At 44.2% G+C, this 20,386-nt stretch overlaps 1 protein-coding gene across 1 annotated transcript; it reads left to right on the top strand.

Annotated features, from left to right (window-relative positions):
- Positions 1-309: 309 nt before the first annotated feature.
- Positions 310-12,608, top strand: LOC147897343 (anthranilate synthase alpha subunit 1, chloroplastic-like). The gene is made up of 12 exons (XM_087380242.1): positions 310-477; positions 623-735; positions 823-1,001; positions 7,049-7,238; positions 7,647-7,798; positions 8,037-8,152; positions 8,252-8,498; positions 8,628-8,684; positions 11,117-11,269; positions 11,477-11,557; positions 11,668-11,754; positions 12,027-12,608. The coding sequence occupies exons 1-12, from the start codon at positions 341-343 to the stop codon at positions 12,345-12,347; spliced, it is 1,833 nt and encodes a 610-aa protein (XP_087236368.1). The 5' UTR covers positions 310-340; the 3' UTR covers positions 12,348-12,608.
- The last annotated feature ends 7,778 nt before the right edge of the window (positions 12,609-20,386 follow it).

Genomic DNA, 20,386 nt, shown 5'->3' with positions numbered 1-20,386 from the left:
AAATCAAACTCAACAAGGATTTAAAAGAGGTTCAATGTTTGGATCATTTGATTCAACACACACATGGGCCCTAAAGGTAGGAATGGAGAGTTGAAGGTCTTTTCACCACCCTTGATGTTGATATTTTCAAAGGCCATGTGTTTAGAGCCATAGACTTGAAGAGGCAAGAGGAGGACTCGACATGCGAAAAAGCAGAGAGAAAACGAGAGAGAAATTCAAATGATCACATGTTAAGCACGAAGAAATTCAATTCAACACATGTAGATAATGGTGACTGAGAGGCCTTTTAAGAGGACGTGAAAGTTAATTGTTCTCTCCCCTTGAATCCTCCTGTGTCAACATGGCTATGGCTCCATCCTCCATTGGCCTTCACCCCCTCAGCCCCCCTGCTTCTTCCTCTTATCCTTCCCAACTTTCATTTTGCTTGCCTGCTCTCACCAAAATCACTCGCCCTTCCACACTTACCCTTGGCATCAGGTCTCCATGCATTTTTCCTTCCCGTCTTTGATCGCTCATTCACCATTGCTCATCAGTCCTGCATGCAGCATGAGAATCAACAGTCTTTTCTGTCAATGCGAGCCTTTTGGAAGCTATTACCTCATATTTGTACATTCTTTTGCAGAACCCGTTTTCTGAATTTTGCTCCTTGCTCTACTCGACCGAACGCGATCCCCTGCTGTATGGCCATTGCGGCCACCGAAACGAAGAAAGACATTGACACGAGCGATTCCGCAGGTGCCAAAACTACCGATTGTCAGAACTTTCTCTTAAGCTTTTGTAAGGCGCATTCTGACATTGAGCGATTGTGATTATGTTCTACAGGTTACACCAAGTTTAAGGAGGCAGCGCAGCACGGGAATCTGGTGCCCATATTTAAACGCATATTTTCTGATCACCTGACCCCTGTCCTAGCATATCGTTGCCTGGTGAAAGAGGATGACCGAACTGCCCCGAGCTTTCTTTTCGAATCAGTGGAGAACAGTCACACTGGCAACAATATGGTGAGATCACTGTCCATATCAGGCAAAGAGATACTCAATGCATTCAATATTGCTAATGTTCTGTATGCGCACTTTTATATTTTGAGGTACCTACAGTATAGAATCCATGGGACTTATTATGGCGTCTATGTTGTGGCACATTGAGACCTGAAAGTTTTAATAATAAATGCAAAATATCGATTTGGTATAGGCATACGTGCTCTCACTATATAATGAATATGTCGTGCATGACATCTATGCTTCCACCAGTCGATACAGGACTGGGTGATGACTCTTCAATAATTTTTGTGTGTTACTCCATAATACATATTTTGCATAGTGATGTTGAGCCCTCCATCCTCAACACCTTTCCTCAAGATGAACAATGTACGGTTGGTCTTCCCTCAAAATGTAGAGATGAGTCTGGAGGGACTGGTCATTACTACTCTGTACTACCTTTGATGAGCATATCCTGTTCTCTCTTCAATGTACTTCAATACTGGGTTATTGGCTTAAGCTTTCTCAGCTGGCTGTTAGATGCACATACTCTAAATCTGTATATGATATGAAACTGGTGTTGCTTATCGATAAACATGCTATTGCTTGTGATGCTAGAAAGGATGCATATCCTTGTTCTTCTTTATTGGCTAAACACTGCCACAATACTCGAGCAAATTGATTTCACTTCCTTTGTATTGTATACCCAATTATTTAGTTGCTTTGACGTATGTCTAACTCCTTTTGCTCCTTTCTACTGTGTTTCCTTTGGATTATACATATGCTGAGCTGATGTCTCAATTACTTATGTTTAGTCTCGTAATAGTCAAATGGTGTAAATGGTTATTTGAGTACCTCATTGAATTTTTGCTTGTTGTCTTCTTTAGTTAACTGAAAATTAAAACACAGTCCACCCCTTATTTGATAAAAGCACCCCTCTCCGAAACTCAGTCGCCTGCCTTCTCCTGAAGGCTCTCGTCCTTCAGATGTATAAGTAATGCCATGGCTCTCTGTAGCCTTTCTCTAGGACCATGTTAGGATCAATGGAGCAAGGACGTGCTTGCTGAGCCGAGCCCTAAACTTTACATGTAGTGGAAAATGTGACAACCCACGAGATCGCACATGGTTTAAGATCCTACTCGAGTTGTGTGCACAAGCATGAACGAAACCATGAACAGATTTACAGATGTAGGCAGTTAGATAGGTGACCAAATCATGTATAAATATAATTCTGAACTGAAAGTGTCCCCAAAACCACGTGGACAGCTGAGTGCTGCTCCTCTTGTGACTGAAGAAGGCCTCCAATGTGCCCAATCTGCTTCTCACTCCTACTCTGTGTCTGTCGATAGAGGGCTTTCAGTGGCTGTAATGGGCATCTGCAGTCCATGGCATGGCTGCCTACATGGCTCTAGGCGCCTTGCCCATTACATTGGTATCAGAGCTTCAAAAATTTCTCAATGAGATTGTGCGGAGCAGCAACGGGGGTAGGGAGTGGAAGCAGAACATCACGTGTCTTCTACTGGCCTCTCCATGACGTCCCTCCATCCTTCAGTCTTGGTGGGACCATATACATGATCCAGCTACCACAGCTAGTGCATGTGATGACCTGCTCCTGCAAGACGACCATGAGTTGCAGAGAACAATTTGACCGTGGCGTGGAGGAAGAGGTGGCTTCAACTCAAGAGGAAGCCTAGCCCCAGTACCTCCACTAGGGACAGCTCCACCACCGGAGGCAAATGCCTTCCCTTTAGACATGCAGGCCATGATGCAGAGGTAGTCTCAACAGTTGCTTGCATGTGACAACTCCAAGAGCTGAGGGACACTCGTGACTGGTGGTAGAGGAGGCGAGAGAAGAACATCTCCGAGGCAAAAGAATTGGTCTAAGAGGCTAGCGAAGGTCTCCGTGCAGCTTGGGAAGCAAGAAGCTGCCAAAGAGGGCAGAAAAGAGTGTCTCCCAGTGGTGCAAGAAGAAAAGGAGGAACGAGGCTCGGAGGCTCGAGAAGCAAAGGGAGAATGGGATGGAGCATTGATGTTTCTATTTCTCTGAGCCAAAGCAACAGAGCTTGACAGACCAGTTTCATCTCTAGTCATCCCAGGGAATCTAAACTTTGATAGCATAGTTGCACGAAACGCCGTTTCGTGCAATCGAAACAGAAATGGACGGGTGTCGTTTCCGAAACCCTGCTTTTGTAAAAAAACCCTGAGCAGGGCGCGCAGCACTTCATTTCACCTCCTGAATCGTCTGCTGCAGCCTCTCCACTCTCTGGATCTCCTACTCTAGCTTCTCCACTCTCCTACTATGATCATGGATGCTACTATGGTAACTTGTTGATTCTTGAATCATCATACATGAGTGATAGATCATAGAATCGTAGATGTCAAAGCATCATGCATGCTGCATAAGTTATGACTTAATGGCAAATGCTAAGTAGTGTAATTTGTCACTGTAAGCACTATATTGATAATTGTATATAGATTTTTTAAACACATAAATTGTGGCCAGAAACTCTGTTTTTGTTTCCCCCGTTTCCGTTTCGGTGTGCAACTATGTTTGACAGATATGACAGAAAGACAACCACTAGTGCTCAACCAAGTTGAGAGTAAATTTTTCACTGTGCAGACCTAGGACAATGAGAACTGCATCTTAGCTTTCTTTCACTTGACACGCATAGCCGTCACTTGGTGGCACAAGTGGGGCATAGAGCACTGCAATGTAGTGCTAGAGACAGCTCACTATGATTGGGTGGAGCTCCTCAAGGACATTGAGCGCAATTCTAGCCACCACAATACATTTGACTGTCTTCATGCCTAGTTCATTGAGCTGGTACAAGTGGCCACGGAGTCGGTCAACCAGTGCGTTGACACAATTGGCCATCCAGTTGTAGGTTTCAGACAAGGATCATATCAATAATTTTATTCACGGTCTCCGGTTTGACATTCAGTGGTATGTTCTCATCTTTAGGCCGATAACGTACGGGATTTCTTACTAGCTTGCTTAGAACTTTGAGCTCATGAGCAAGGGTTGCATACCCAAACGCCCTCTCAACAAGAACTATCACAAGACCTTAGAGCAAGTGGGTTCCAAGACTACCAGTACCTCAGACAACAACCCCACAGCTGTGAGTTTGTATGTGGATGATCTCAGCATGGAGAAGCAAAGGAATGAAAAGCAGCGTCTCTGTTATCACTGCCATGTGCATGGCCACGACAAGAAGCATTGCCCCCATTTGCATCCTCCTTTTACTGCATCCATTACAGCCTCCAGATAGTGCATCCATTACAGCTGTGAGTCAGTATGTGGGTTTCTCAGCACGGATATGCAAAGGAACGAAAAGGACGTCATGTGCACGGCCACGACAAGAAGCATTGCCCCCATTTGCATCCTCCAGATAGTGCATCCATTACAGCCTTCCTCCCATCAAGACCTGCGACAACCTTTGGAGTAATATCAAGACTGTCATAGGTGGTAAAAACTCAGCAGAAGGGAGACCTACAATAGAACCAATTTCAGAGGTTCTCATGTGTTATGGACAGGTAGTAGGTAAAGAGGTCATGTCCTTTGTATGGTGGTAGTTTTGGAGGATTTGTTGGACGAGCCCCTCGCTACCAAGCTTTATCTTCCACCAGTGCAGTCTGCAATGGTGCTCCAACTTCACAGTGCATGTGGGTGTGCCTAGCCATTAGTTCTTCATACAATAGCTAGTGCAGGATGTCAAGCTCTGCTTCAGTGGGGTGGCAGAGAATCGAACCTTCTTTGTCACCCAATTTGGCCCAGCCGACATCATCTTGGATGCACCATGCCTACTTGATCCCGGCATGGGAGTCAGTTGGCAGGGCCGCACCATTTAGTACAAAATACAGACAGGAAGGGCTGGGTACTTTTGATGGTGCCAAAACCAATCCACCAAAAGTTAGTAGCTGGTCTATCAGTGAACGGCACCAGCCACAGGTACATAAAGTTCCTGTTTCAGCAGAAGGGGATGTCATGGGCATCTGTAGCCCATGGCATGGCTGCCTACATGGCAGCCCTGCAGCCCACAACATTAGGTTCAGCAGGTCAGCCAGCAGGACAAGAATAGATTTCCATACAGGCAGCTGTACAGTCAGCAGATGGGCTACATACTGCAGCCGGACAGGTTGTACAGTTAGAAGGTCAGCAGAACAGTGCAGCAGTCCATGCTGCCATAGAGGCTGTATGGCAGCCTCAAACAGGCACAGAGCAGGCACATGTGTGGGCAGTGAGTGTAGGTGCAGGTGGACAAGTGGCAGGTCAGAGCAGTCTACAGCCAAGTTGCGTCAGTCTGCTGCAGGCTGGGGTAGTCGGTGTGTAGTCTACAGACCCACAGAGCCAGTCTGTAGTCACAGGTTGGTCGGCCAGTTTCAGGGGGTTGGAGGGCTATCAACTCAGCCCCTCCCAATATGATATCCAGCAGTAAGTTCATCAGCTCCCCTCCACCTCCAGACACAATCAGCACAGTATCCTTTGCTGCTCCAGCAGCAGCAGTCGGGGCAGTCCCTACAGCAACCATGGACCAGTAGCAGCTTCAGCTGATCTCAGTTCTTCAGCAGTATATGCAGCCCCGCCTCGAAAAGAGGTTTTGCTTGTTTGTAAAATCATGCGCTAATTATGTGCTTCACCTTTGGAAATCTGATGAAGACTTTTGTATAGAAGATTGTTCACGTTGTGGGTGTGGGGTATGTGTCAATAATGCAAGAGAGCACATGTTCTACAATGTTTTACCCCCATGGTTGGGCACCATGGTGGTGGAGGGATGCTTTAGTAGCTAGACAATATGGAGTCTATGGTTTTGCAACTTTATGAGTGACTGTCATCCACTGTTTGTTTTGTATACATGATGAGTTCTGGGTTCAATTAGATATAGTTTCTGGGTTCATCTAGATATAGATAGAACGAGCACCGTTGATGTTTGCTATAGAAGATCTCTACTGAGGTGGACGGGTAGTTGAAAGGTCCAGGTTCTCAGTGGTACGTTGGACAGCCAAAAGGGAGTGACTTTTGGCACTAGCTTGCTGCAGTAGTGGGATTGGGGTCAGCAAACTTGGAAGTGCTATTGAAATTAGGTAACTGTTCCAAAAAACTTCCAAGCGATAGGTAACTGCATGAGTGAAGCAACAAGGATTGGTCAGTGCTGCAATACAACCTAAAACAGTTGGCGCAGTTAGAGAAGGGTTGTTTGCTAAGGCAAGTGGCAGAGAAAAGGCTGGAGCAGCTGGTTCTTATGGGCAGCAGGTCGACTGATGCAACTGCTTGTGTATATGGCAGGAGAGAAGGTTGGACTAGAGCTCATTGTCACAGGCTAGTAGGGTACAGAGTGGAGAGGATGAAGTGGAGGGCCCAACTGAATTGCCTTTGTAGAGAGCCCTCTTAAATACACGCAGGGAGGCTTAGCCTAAGTCAATGATTGGCATATGGATGAAGCCTAATTCCTTGAATCATGATGGGTGAGAGTCCCTTTTAATCTTTTCAAGTACAATAAGAGAAATTGGTGGAAATTAACAGTAGGCCTAAGTATATTCTAAACTCTTAAAAATAGCTTCAAACTATAGAATGTTTAACAAATCCTGCCACCTGGACTACCTACAATACCTGGGCGTAGGCTTCATTATACAATGCACAATGTACACATTCCATAGGTATGCATGGGTAGTTCCACTTCAAACCGTGTGCTAAATGTTTTGAGTCAAAGGACATAGGGTCCATCAGAGCAAACGATAGGCTAGGCCTATGGCTAGGTTTTATGTATAAGACGCGTCTCTTGAAATTTTGAATGTGAAGAAAGAGCATAATCTGTATGGCACGACAAGTGCAATATCGTTGGCATCAAGCTTCATTCCCTCAATGAACAATTTTCCCTGGGACTAACTTTGGGTAGACGCTTCTAATGGAACTCTTCATGTATCAACAGGTATAAAATCTGTTGTAGTTCCACTTTTGGGGGGTAGGTTGTACCTTATATCTAAATGCTTCTAGTATTTCAGAAATACCCGCCCCCCCCCCCCTGGCGGGTGCCCCACCACTCTTGTTTATAAGTTACTGTTTGGCTTTTCAGGGTCGTTACAGCATTGTAGGAGCACAGCCGGCTATGGAGATAGTTGCTAAGGGTGATTTGGTTACCATAATGAATCATGAAGAGGGCTCCAGAGTAGAGCGGCTGATGGAGGATCCAATGACTGTGCCAACTGAGATTGCATCGAAATGGAAAGCAGTTCCTGTTGAAGGGATTCCGGAAGTTTTTTGTGGTAATGTCAATTGAGCTTGTTTTGAATCTACATAACACACTTAAGCTTGCAATTCTTCAGCATCCTTGTTTTCTTTGTTGGTTTGTTGCTTTTTAATCATGCGGGCTCATCTTCAGCGGTTGTGCCTTAAAAGATTTATGCGTTTTTAAAAGCAATTTTCAAAGCAATGTATTTTTTTTGCCCAACTGACAAATGTTATTAAAACAAAGTCCAGACATCAAACTGATGGCTGATATTTGCATATGTCCTGGCCATTTTGAGGACTCAAAACCTGGATTAGATTGAATAGCTTCAGATAACGGGGCTTGGTTTTGAGGAAGCTGTGCATCATGTTCACAGCTCTCCCTGTGAAAGAACATAAACAGCTATATGGATGATATTTTTAAGGTTGTTTTGGTTGACTTGTAGGTGGTTGGGTAGGCTACCTTTCCTATGATACTGTAAGATATGTAGAGAAGAAGAAACTACCATTAGAAAAGGCACCTGAGGATGATAGATGTCTTCCTGACATCCACCTGGGTCTCTACAAAGATCTACTTGTGTTTGACCATGTAACAAAGGTAATCTCTGCAGATCAATTTTTTTTTGGCCTGCAATGTTCCAGTGCTTTTTATTTACTGCGTGTGTGTGGCAAAATAGGATCAGCACCATGGGTGCATCGAGAAGGCGAAATTATGTATGCATTTTAAAGGTGCTTTGTTGCTGTCTTCTGTCATCATTTGTGCCTTTCTTGTCATCTCAATTTCCCGGCAGGATTTTATGAAAAATGTTAGCATAATTATGTTCATGTTCATACAGGTAGTCTTTGTGATGCATTGGGTCAATACTGACCAATATAGCTCTTTGAAAGACACATACACAGAAGGGCAGAAGCAGCTTGAGGCATTCGCATCACGGCTACAAAATGTTGATCCGTATGAATTTCCAATTCCACTAAAGATTTTCTTGCACTTCAGTTGTATTTTGGCATGATAGGCATTGTTCTGATGCAGTTTCCCTCATTTTATGTTCAGGCCGAAATTGTCATCAGGCTCAGTTGACTTGTCTATTGGTCAGCATGGCTCAGTAATGAGAGAGTCTAATATGACTAAGGAGGAGTACACATCGGCCATCGAAAAGGCTAAAGAGCATATCTTAGCTGGAGACATATTTCAAATTGTCCTCAGCCAAAGGTTCGAGCGTCGAACATTTGCTGATCCCTTTGAAGTTTATAGAGCATTGCGGGTTGTTAATCCGAGTCCATACATGATATACTTGCAGGTATGTGGTCTCTCTTCTTTATGCAACTTTTAGGTTTGTTGTAGGCAAAATCCAGAATTGGATGGCTGCCTTGACAGGTTTATTGGTTCAGTCCGTCACTTCATTGACACAGACTATGCATGCATTCAGGCTCGTGGATGCATTTTGGTGGCCTCTAGTCCAGAGATACTTACTCGAATTACAAAGGTAGGAGCTTTTCCTGATGTGGATGCAGGTGCTATATGTGCATGCTCCTTTGGATAGCCTTGTTCTCCTTTTTTCTCCTTTTTATCTTAGTTGTTTGACTATCAAGGAGATCATCGTATGGTGACATAAATTAGAAGGTTGATGGCTATTGGGATGAAAAAGGAATTGCTGATCTGAAAAGACAAAGCGTGTTTCTACTCTTGACACTCATTGTATGGTGACATAAATTAGAAGGTTGATGGCTATTGGGATGAACAAGGAATTACTGATCTGAAAAAACAAAGGGTGTTTCTACTGACGGATTTTTATCCCCTAGACTAGCTGTCTTAAATGTTACAGCCAAAGGTTTCTAGTCTACTTGAAGAAAGACATGGAGATGGCTGATTGGTTTACATTTTACTGTAACTAGTGCTTTTCTTTTTTGAGCAAACATAGGAGCTTCTGGTTTAGCATCCTGCTAGGTTGGGGCAGTCCCTTGTGGACTGATCTAGAGGATTCTCAGCTGACCTTTAGGAGAACCTTGTAGCAGCTGTATGGCTGGGGGCTACATGTCATCCTTATGTTCAAGGGAATACCTCTGCCTTGGTGTCGGCATGCTCAAGTGTACTCATAGAAACCTCTCATTTCCTTAAGCCCCCCCCCCCCCCCTGCCCCCCACCAATAGAGACCCCCCTAGCCTATTGATCGGCTGGCTTTAAAGTGGAAGATCTGCTCCCGCTTTGAGACCTAGGTTATTATACGTAAGGTCACTACTCTATTTCCGCATGTTTGCAAGCTTTGGGCTTCTGCTGGGGAGATGCTGGACTGAAGGGGGAACACCTCTTTATATAGGGGTAGGGCTGGAAGATGGCTGAACCAGTCTGGCCTGCAGGATGCCACAGACTGAACCGACCTGTGCTGCAGTGGCCACTCCTGAACTGCCATATGGCAGCCTATAGATCGGCTGGCTTTAAAGTGGAAGATCTGCTCCCACTTTGAGACCTAGGTTATCATACGTTAGGTCACTACTTTACCTTTATTTCTGAATGTTTGCAAGCTTTGGGCTTCTGCTGGGGAGATGCTGGACTGAAGGGGAATGCCTCTTTATATAGGTGTAGGGCTGGAAGACGGCTGACCCAGTCTGGCCTGCAGGACTGAACTGACCGGTGCTGCAGTGGCCACTACTGAACTGTCATGTGGCAGTTGAGTACCTGCTGCACCTCCTGTGCATTTACGTGACAGCCCTGTATAGGGCTGCCATACTGTACTGCCAACCTGTACAGCAGGATGGAGCTGTCCTGTGCTGCTGATGTTGATGATGGGATATCTCAAGGTGTATGCCCGAGGCACACCTTGGGTTCTATGTGTGTGTGCTAGAGGCACAGTTAGGTGCCCATAAGCACTGTTAGGTGGTGGTAGATGCCACATAGGATGATTGAGAGATTCTAGGAGCTGATTGAGGAGATGATTGTGGAGCTTGGTGGCTCATGTAGAGGTGCCTACATATGGACCTCACCCTTCTTCATTTGAAATGCATTCTCTCATTTCGTGTTCAGCTTCATGCTTTCCTTTCACTTCTTCAACATGGTATCAGAGCACTATGATCCTCCTTGAGCCCATTTATGCCATGTCATCATCTTCTTCTTCTTCTTCTTCTTATGCCATTTTCCTCTTTCCTTCCAAAATTTTGTGTGAGCTTGTTCTCTACCTACAAGCAACCATTCCCAGAGCCCTTTTAGACCAAGCATCCTTGAATATGGGTGACCTCCTGGCGGCAAGCAATTAGAAAGATATTCCCGCATACGCCCGTGCTGATAGCTTCTTCGCTTGGCAAACTTTCACTCAATTCTGCCCAATGCCTCGACTATTCGACAATTCCTCTGAGCACGAGGGAGGTATCAATGCAGGTAGCCTTGGGGCTGTGCACAGCCAGCTTGGGACTAATGGAGTGATGAAGGAGAGATGAAAGGGGAGTATGAGAGCACAGAACATGTGGAGGGGAGTATGAAAGGGGAGTATGAGAGAAAATGGGATGGAGAGCATAGAACATGTGGGAGTGGGCTGAAGGGCCTGGGGCCTAGAGGCTTTCCTGATGGCTGCCTATTAAACTTGTGGCCAATCAAGGCTGGCGGAACAACAGGGGTGGCCCATGGATCAAGGAGGGCTGGCAGGAGGGCAAAAGGGGCACTAAAAAGGGGGAAGCAGAGGCAAAGGAAAAGGGAATGGCAGGGGAGCAAAGGGTGGGATGGTAGGAGGAAGATGCAGGCAGAGGAGAGTATTCCAGAATACAATGCTCTTGATGATAGGAACTAAAATGTTTAAAGGAAATTTATAAGGGAAAGAAGGCAGCAAGGTAGTAATTTGTGTATCAATCCTAGACATCACCTGTGTCAAATCATCAGCATGTCATTTAGCTTCAAGCCTCACATCTGTTTGTGCTTCTATTGCTGCAGGGAAAAATAATCAATAGGCCTCTTGCTGGAACAAGGAGACGAGGCCAGAATCGTGAGGAAGATTTGAGGATGGAGAAGGAACTTTTACAGGATGAAAAAGAGTGTGCAGAGCATGTCATGCTGGTGGATTTGGGTCGCAATGATGTTGGAAAGGTTGTGCTTAAAGATTCTACTCAGTGACGTATTGCTTGAGACCAAATACTGTGACTAGAAGCTTGTTCTACAAATCTGTCCTAATTGTGTGAGCTACTTTTAGATTTGAATTAGGAGTTTGAAATTGCTTAGTCTAGATTTTTCAAGTGACTAACTAGATAAGGTGTGGCTCCTAAGTATTTGATTTTCTATTGCTGGTCAGAGCAGGTGGCAAAGGCTGGATCTGTGAAGGTTGAAAAGCTTATGGAAGTTGAGTGTTATTCCCACGTCATGCATATGAGTTCAACGGTAAGCATCTGAGTTATGTGTGAGGTCACAATGTCATGGCTGCTTCTTCTAAAGCATGGGGTTTTTAGAGCCAAGGTGTTTTTTTCTTTTTTTGGGGGGGGATTTTGCAGGTGACAGGGGAGCTTCTTGATGGTCTTACATCCTGGGATGTACTCCGTGCAGCTCTGCCAGTAGGAACCGTCAGTGGTGCTCCGAAGGTATTGACAACATTACCTCTACCTTAGGCTTATTTTTAAATTCAGGGTTTTGTAAATTGTTTCCTATATGATACATTTCATTATAAGATCTTCTAATGAGTTTCTGCTCTGTTTCAAAATTTCAAAGATGGGTGAAAGTGTGTTTAGAGGATGCTTGATAACTTTTGTTTCTTGCTCCTAAAATGTCAAGGCTTGGATTCGCCTGAGGCTTAAATTGGATGTTCAATTCATTTGACAGTAATGCTTATTTTTAGCTCCTTTGGGCTTACCAGGTCAGAGCAATGGAGCTCATAGATGAACTGGAACCTACCCGGCGTGGTCCCTACAGCGGTGGTATTGGTGGCATTTCGTTTACGGGGGACATGGACATTGCTTTAGCCCTGAGAACCATGGTTTTTCCCACTTTTGCACGATATGATACAATGTTTTCATACAAAAATCTTAATAGTCGTCAAGACTGGATCGTGCATCTGCAAGCTGGGGCAGGAATTGTGGCTGATAGTAATCCTGAAGCTGAATATAATGAGTGTGTAAACAAAGCTGCTGGTTTGGGCAGGGCGATTGACCTTGCAGAAAGTACTTTTCTTTCCTAATGCTTCCAAAGACGAGCTGCTATGGATGTGTGAACTAGAAATTGATCCCTTTGATAAGGGTGGTAATTTGTACAATGATTGCTGGCTTGAAGAGGACCATTGCACCCGAGCTCTCAGGTTCTTACCTAAAGTCAGCTGCACGTGCAAGGAAGGTGTAATGAAATAGCCATCACTTGTAAATATGGCTGTTATAAAGCTGACTATAGCTGGAAGTGAAAGCGTTGATTTGGGTACAAACTTGGTTTCACATATTCGTGAGGACGTGATGTGTCATCACATTTTGCTGTGCAATTGATGACATTTGGACGAGGTGCCACTAAAGAGCTTCAATGAGTGATCTCAGGTTTAAGATGACAACAATTGTGAGAAGAGAGACATGCTTTTTGTATGAAAGATATCGATTCAAATCCTAGACTCTTAGCAGATCAACTCTACTGAGCTTGTCGCTGCATATATAAAAGACTTGGAGCTCCTATTATTCAGCTACCTATGACTCTCTTGGACACACACACAGGCTGGCCTGGACAAATAGATCGACATCTTCCTCTCTGAAGCATTATGTAGAACCATCTTCGTTGCCTTGACGTTCCTGCTGCCTCAGCCTCTCACAAGCTATCTCCACATAGCTGCCATGCATTGGGTCGCTGCTCCCAGTAACCAATAGCCCTTCAATGTGCATGAACCAATCCAGTCACACTAACCAGCCAGCCCTATCATGTGATCAAGTCTGCTAAGCCAATCACACAATGATCATGTCCGAAACACCCACAAATGATAAACCCCCCCATGAGGGCGTACCTTAGACAATAATCCCAAGAGCTGCTTCATGCTCAAACGTATGAATTGGTGTACCAGTACCAATCTTTGTGGTTCTTATGTCATGTCTGATGTTATTGCCCTTGGCAAGGTGATTGTTTGAGAGCCGTTGTGCTATAATATTTGTAAGCCTTATGACCCGTGTGTGTCTTCTCGTGCTTTGTGATTCTAGAGTTCTCTCTCTGTCTTTTGATTTCGGGGTGTGATAGACCTCTAGTTGAGGTGTACTATTTTTGGGTTTTTTGCGTGAAAATATATTTATTTGTTGAGACTGGCATCTCCGCCGACCAGCTCCCACGCAGCAGGGGGGCCAGAGGGGGTAGGCTGGCTGACCAGCCCCTGGCCGACCAGGCTCTGGCCGACCAGCTGGTCGGCCCAGTTGGCTGACCGACCAGGCTGGTCGGTCTAGGCCATCTGGCCGACCCCCCCCTGGCCTTCCCTATAAAAGGGACTCCCTCCCTTTCTCATCTCTACCACTTCTTCCTGCAGCTCCTCAAGGCTCTTGTCTTCAGCCTGCTCCTGGCCATCCCCATCGGAGCCTCTTCTCAGCTGTTCTGTTGGCTGCCCACGCTCCCTCAGCAGATCCTTCCTCTTCGGGGCTCCTGCCTTCTTGCTCCAGGCTTCTACAGTTCCCCTCGTTCCAAGGTTCCTGCCTCTTCGCCCAGGCTCCTTCAGCCTCCTCATTTCTAGGCTCCTGCCTCCTCGGTTCAGGCTCCTCTTGCCTCTTCGCTTCAGGCTTCTCCAGCCTCCGTGCTCTCAGACTGCAGCCTCCTTGTGCCCCTTTCATCTGCTTCAGTTCAGCCCCTTCTGCAGCCTCCTTGTGCCCCCTTGCCTCTGCTTCAGCTCAGCCTCTCCTGCAGCGCCTGTTTCATATCCTGTTCAGGATACCTTGTATTTCAGTTGCTGCCCTGGTTTATGGGCTGAGTTACAGCAGATCTGTTTGTGGCACATCTTGTTATCTCTAGTGTTTTTTGTGTGATTCTGTAGCTTCAGTTTGTTTGCATCTTCCGCTGCCATTTTTAATATGGTATCAGAGCACCAGAATACTCTCTGATCTTGGAACTCCTGTATTGATGAAGTTGAAGAAGCTTGTCCTCGTCAGCAACTCTCACCATACCTTCTTCTGCTGCCAAGGACTTCATCGCTCTCTGGCTTTTTAATGATCTCACAATGTGCAGTCGTTGTGTAACGGGGGGTGCCCATTCCAACCCGCCCATGAATGTTTTTGGGTGCCCACACTTTGGGCACCCTTTGGTGGTGTGTAAACAGCCTAAAACACTCCTTCCAAATTTGACCCAAAAGCATACTTTTTTATTCATTCTTCCCCCAAATCTATTATATAAGGAGAGAGATAATTGCATGTTTTCTTTCTTGCCATCACTTGATTGAGTAATTGTTGGACAAAGCTCACTACCTTGCTATTGAAACCCCAATTGGATAATAGTGAGGATTCAGGTCCAATTTGGAGTTAGAAAGGCTGCCTACGGCAACCTAGTTTGACCATTCTAGGGTGCCGGTCCACAAAGGAAGGACCTTCACTTAGTGCTCGACAGCTTAGCCAGGGTGATCCCCCCAACGAATGGTCTCCTCCCATAAGATTTCTTCGATCATTCCAGTAGATCCCTTGAGTTTTCGTAGTCTAGCTTTGACAAAGACGTCTTAGCACTTCTGAGTGCCGAATTCTTACAGGCGAACCCGAGAGTACCACATCCTGCCACGGGGCCCTGATCCCACTGGGTGCTCCACTGCGTATCCATGCACGAGCAACTGTCGCGCAAGGTTGATTGCATCCCAATCTCTATAGATATTTAGAGCAAAGATGGTCACACTTGATAGTCTTTCAAGTTCCAGGCGTCCATCTTTCGCAGCAAAGAACTACCCTGTGGGAGAGATTGGAACAAGTAGTGGCGGGTAAGCAGGTGGGAGAGATTGGAACAAGTAGTGGCGGGTAAGCAGGTGGTCTGTCTGGGTGACTGGAATTACAGCCCAGAGCCGGCAGACAGGTCACACCAGAGTATGTACATGCCGTTGCAAGAAAAGCTCTCGTGGGACTCCCTCATCAACATTGGGGAGCTTGGCGATTGGATTGAGATGGACGGTTTGAGACAACTTAGGATGTTCACTTGGCACAACAGGCACGGGGATGAAACTTGGAGAGCTGCAAGGCTTGACCGAATATATTTCTCATTGAAGGGCTGGTGGATCAATCTGCGAATTCATGGGCAGGTAACTTCTGATGTTGTCGCTTTAGATCACCTCACTTTACTGGTTTGTTTCGATTTGGCAAGAATAAAAAACGGCAATAAAGGACCTATTCCTTTTAAGCTCAATACGAGCTTTCTAGGAAAACCAGAATTTGGTGATACTATTTGGAAAGCCTGGAAGGACAAAGCAGTCGAATTGCGCAATCCGGTCCACAGATGGATGGCTTGCATGAAAACAGCTACTAAGGTGGCGAAGGATTTTGGCAAAAGGATAGCTAAGTCAATGAGGATCGATGAAGTTAACGCAACTTGGGCAAGGATCTGTTTGCTCCAAGCCCTCCAGAAGACTCAACACTGGCATCACTTCTAAAGCATACAGAAAATGCTATCTGATCTATTGACCACCAGAAGCTAGCTGCCGCCAATAGCTGCCGCCAAAATACACTCAGGTTTGAAATGGCTTGAACAAGGTGACAAACCTTCCTCTTTCTTTGCAGCGGTTCGTAAAAAAAAAGTTAGAGAACAAATTTCTGTCATCTTAGATAAAGATGGGAATCAGGTCACTGAGGAGAAAACAATAGTCGAAATCTTTACGAAACACATTGCTAATACAATAGGCACTGAGCCCTCTCAGCCGCTTGATTACAAGCAAAGAGTAGATTCTTTTATTGAGAATGTCTAAAGAACAGTCATGCGTCATGAGGCAGCTCTGCTGTAGCATCCCTTTTCGGAGTCTGAAATCAAGTTTACAGTTATGAGTATGCCTAAAGATAAGTCTCCCGCCCTAGACGGTTTCCCAATAGATTTCTTCCTACACTTTTGGGATCTCTATGGGTACAACACGACACAGCTTATCAGTGCTGCCAGAAAGGATCCTTGCTGAAATCCGTGTACACGGGAGTAATAAAATTCATCCCTAAATCACCAAACAGGCTCTCGATCAACCAATGGAGACCTCTAGTCATGCTCAACTGCGTGTACAAAGCCATGGCGAACAGGGTGAAGTTCATCCTCAGTTGGCTTATTCACCCAAGACGGTATGGGTTTGTGCAAGGAAGGTGCATTCAGGACGCCGTAATGAATGTCATGCTTTTGCAATCACCCGCAACGAGAAATACATGATGCTTAACCTCGATCTTGAAAAAGCATATGAATGAATCAGTGGTCTTTCCTTCTAGATTGTATGCAGAGACTAGGTTTTGGTACATGCTTCTGCATGCTTACTTAAAGTTCTGTTCACAAATGCCTTCGCAAAGGTTTCATTGCGAAGGCTTCAATCAATGGATACCACTACGACTCATTCAGGTTGTAGAGATCTATTCGCCAAGGATGCCTGTTGGATCCTCTTCTCTTTGCAATAGTTACTGAGCCGCTCCTTTGCCAGCTGGACTATTGCCTAGATAGAGGACTCGTCAAAGGAATTCTGCTGTCCGATGGTTTCTGCTCGCAGTTTATGGTTGACGATAACACCAGTATCGTAGAAGCAACGGAGGAGAATGCCCAAAATCTTTTGAAAGTCTTTGATGATTTTGCTGATGTTTTAGACCCAAAGATTATTGAAGCTAAAACCACGGCTGTTGTCTTGGACTCGAACAGTTTTCCGGGATCAATGGAGGGCAGATAATTAGGTGCTTAGGCTCTTCTGTTCCTCTTAAGTCAAAATTCGAGTGGTGCCTGGACATAATAAGGTCTAAAATTGAGAAAAGAACTTGTCATTTGCGGCAGTTTACTTGATCTCAATTATGCCCTTCACTGAAAACACCTTGAAGATCGTTGACAAACTGATTAGGGACTTCCTTTGGATGGATGTGATTCTACTGCTCTAGTTGAGGTGTACTTTCATGTTGACTTCTATATCTTGGTCTCATAGGTTTTTTTGCCCTTAGATGTTAATAAATCTTTCTTTCTTTCACTCCTTTGCGCTTTTTCTTACGTCCCGAAGGATTTCTTGGATGTTGCTGGTTGCTGGTCGTCGCTGGTTTTTGTTGCAAGTTGTGTTTGTTTCTTGCTTTAAAAGCTGGCATCTGTTGCTGGAATCACATTAGTCTGGTGTCATAGTGGTCGTCTCCAATATGATCCCGCACGTCACTATCTCTAAAAGATATATGGGAGTGCAACTTTCATAGCACGAAGTACGTGAAAAATGTTGGTTATTGCATGCAACTAGAAATCAAAGTTATCTCTTGTGAAAAACAAATGTCCACATAAAATGACAACGGCTTTTCATAAAATGATGATCAAGAACCAAAGAGACGTGCTACAAATCGACTTGAGATTGCAAGACTTTGCTACTCGCCCCTACCGAGTTTGTTGTAGCTCACAAGACAAAATATTGAGCCACAAAGGCTTACAAGACACACTCTGATAAGGGCGACAAACACTTGACACACAGCCACAAAGGCTTAACTCAAAATAACACACACTCAGAGATGATGACCTATGCTCACACCTAAGAGTTTTAGAAAACTGCCACTATCACATGCTTGCCAACAGCAAAGCTCCAATCATTGAGCCAGTAATTGCGTTGCCTCTCAGAAAACTCGGAGGTCGACTCTCATGAGAAGATGATCACAAGTCGGTAGAGGAGCGCTGTGACCTTTGTGCTCTTCCAAAACTATAGGAGCCAGGATATGGATCCATCTGGACAACGCCTCTACTCATTGCTATCTATCCTCCATTGATTCCCATGTAGCTTGAGCCAATCAAGCTCCCATGCAGTCATGAGCCTACAAGTTGGCACCACTAACTCTACCAACATCTAGTCACCTCATGAGGATGACTTTTAACAAAAAAGCTATAGCCTAGTCTCAATATTCCCTCAATATTCCTTCATGCTATCTTGATTTGTCAGAACTTAGATCTTACTTAATGCATCCAACACATTGACAGGTTTCTACTCCATGCCTTTTGTTATCTCCCTTGTATGAGCATGTGTATCAATGAAATCATCATCTTCAAAATGAAAAAATCCTTCCAAGAATCCATCTAAATATGTCATCAAACAAATGAAATTTTTTGTAAAAACTATTTGATCGTTTTAGTCCAACCATCTTTTCAAAAGTCGTCACAAATGTCATCAATGTTTGGAGAGACAATACTAGGGTGTCTCCAAACAAGAAGGATCTTTGCAAGCGGAAGCTTGGCCCAAAATAATATGCAAAACATGTTGCCCATTTTTTGGAGCTTACATAGATAGGTACATGTGCCTTCTTTTATGAAGGGACATCATCCTATAGTTCATGAGAACTTGTGCTATTTATTACTATTTAGGTACCATTGTCATGTAATAACTACTCTCAGATGCTAAGTGCTATTTATAACTATTTAGGTACCATTGTCATATATGGGTCATATACTAACCACTCTCAAATAATATGTAAAACATCTTGCCCATTTCTTGGAGCTTACATAGGTACATGTGCTTCTTTTATGAAGGTACATCATCTTGTAGTTCATGAGTACTTGTGCTATTTATTACTATTTACATAACAACACAAAGCAACTATAGATGCATTTCATAGACATGCAAAATAGCGGGCGCGTTTATAGGTGCTGTTCGAATAGAGAAATTTCGGGCATGTTTAATAGTGCGTCTAATAGTGCATCTATTAGCACGTCTAATAGTACGTTTAATAGCGCATCTATTAGCACGTTTATTAGCGCGTCTGCACTGTTAATTAGACGCGGATTTAGATGTAAAATAGAGAAAACAGAAAGTGAGATTTTGAGGCATCTTGATAAATGTACATCAAAGCTTTCCAAACATTGCCCATGATTACCAAATCACATAATTTCAACAAAAATATCAATGCTTTTTTGCAAACCCATGCCACATATACAAAAATTAAGTGAGGTGAGGAGAATGAGACAATATGTACAATAGTTTTACTAATATCAATGATGGGCTATGGTTCAATCTCATCCTCAATGAGATCAACCCTTGCCAAACTATCTACTTCAAAATCCAAACCAGTGTTGAGATCTGCAAATACATTCAACCCACTACTACTTGTGCTACTCATGTGCTCATCGAAATCAGCATCACCAATGGTAGGCTCGTACTCATGGATAATGGCCTCAATATCTGTATCTCCTATCTCATGATCATCCTTCTCTCTCGTATCACAGTCATCATCGCCTCCATGGCCATGATCATCCTCCATACGCTCCATATTAGCAAATGTACTATACATTACTTTGGAACGTGGCATAATAGGTATGACATGCCACTATCTACTATTATCTACCATTGGTTGATAGACAACCTAATTCAAACACAAATACAATCATGTTATTTTCTTTGCATCGAAGGTATCAAATATTTAAAAGTGAGTATTTTTATGTGTGTACAATACTTGTTCACATTGTTGCGGTAGTACTAGTGTGTCCTTTGCCAAAACTTTGTGAAGTCAATAGTTACAAAGCCACTTGCATGGTGTTTGATTGTTGCATTAGGGCCTCTTTCCACCACGTCTTTAAACCACTTTACATCCAAAACATACACAAAGAAGCGTAAAAAATCAAGCTTAATAATATCTTGGATTATGCTACAATAATCATCCATGGCTCCATTGGCTCCCTCAAAGCTAGCAATGACACCGCAATCTTGTGTGTTTCTCTTATTATCAATCCGTTGTGTTCGAAAATGCTTGCCCTCACACCATATAGCATTGAACATACACCAAGTCAAAATCAATTAAATAAGCAATCTAAATTATTGAAAGCTCCTAAATTATGCATAACATTCTATATATTGACCTTGCTCATGCATCTCCTAGCATACTCCCATTCTTCCATTGTGATATGCATTCCCTCGTCGCTCTTTGCTCTCTCCATTTCATCAAGTAGGCAATCCACATGAATATTCTTTGAAAGTGCTCTTAGATACTGAGGGTATAGCACACGAGATCCGTGGTGTGTACGAAAGAGGGCCCTTTCTTCTTGTCTTCTTGCCTTTGCATCCTCGTATCTTGTCAACCATCTTTTCATCACATCACTATTAAGCATGCAATAGAGGTT

The sequence above is a fragment of the Dipteris shenzhenensis genome, chromosome 10 (assembly GCF_047967505.1).
Source record: "Dipteris shenzhenensis isolate YYH24624 ecotype China chromosome 10, Dip_SZ_1.0, whole genome shotgun sequence".
NCBI classification, from domain to species: Eukaryota; Viridiplantae; Streptophyta; class Polypodiopsida; order Gleicheniales; family Dipteridaceae; genus Dipteris; species Dipteris shenzhenensis.
The sequence above is the reverse complement of the archived record's forward strand: the minus strand, read 5'-3'. Positions and strand labels throughout refer to the sequence as shown.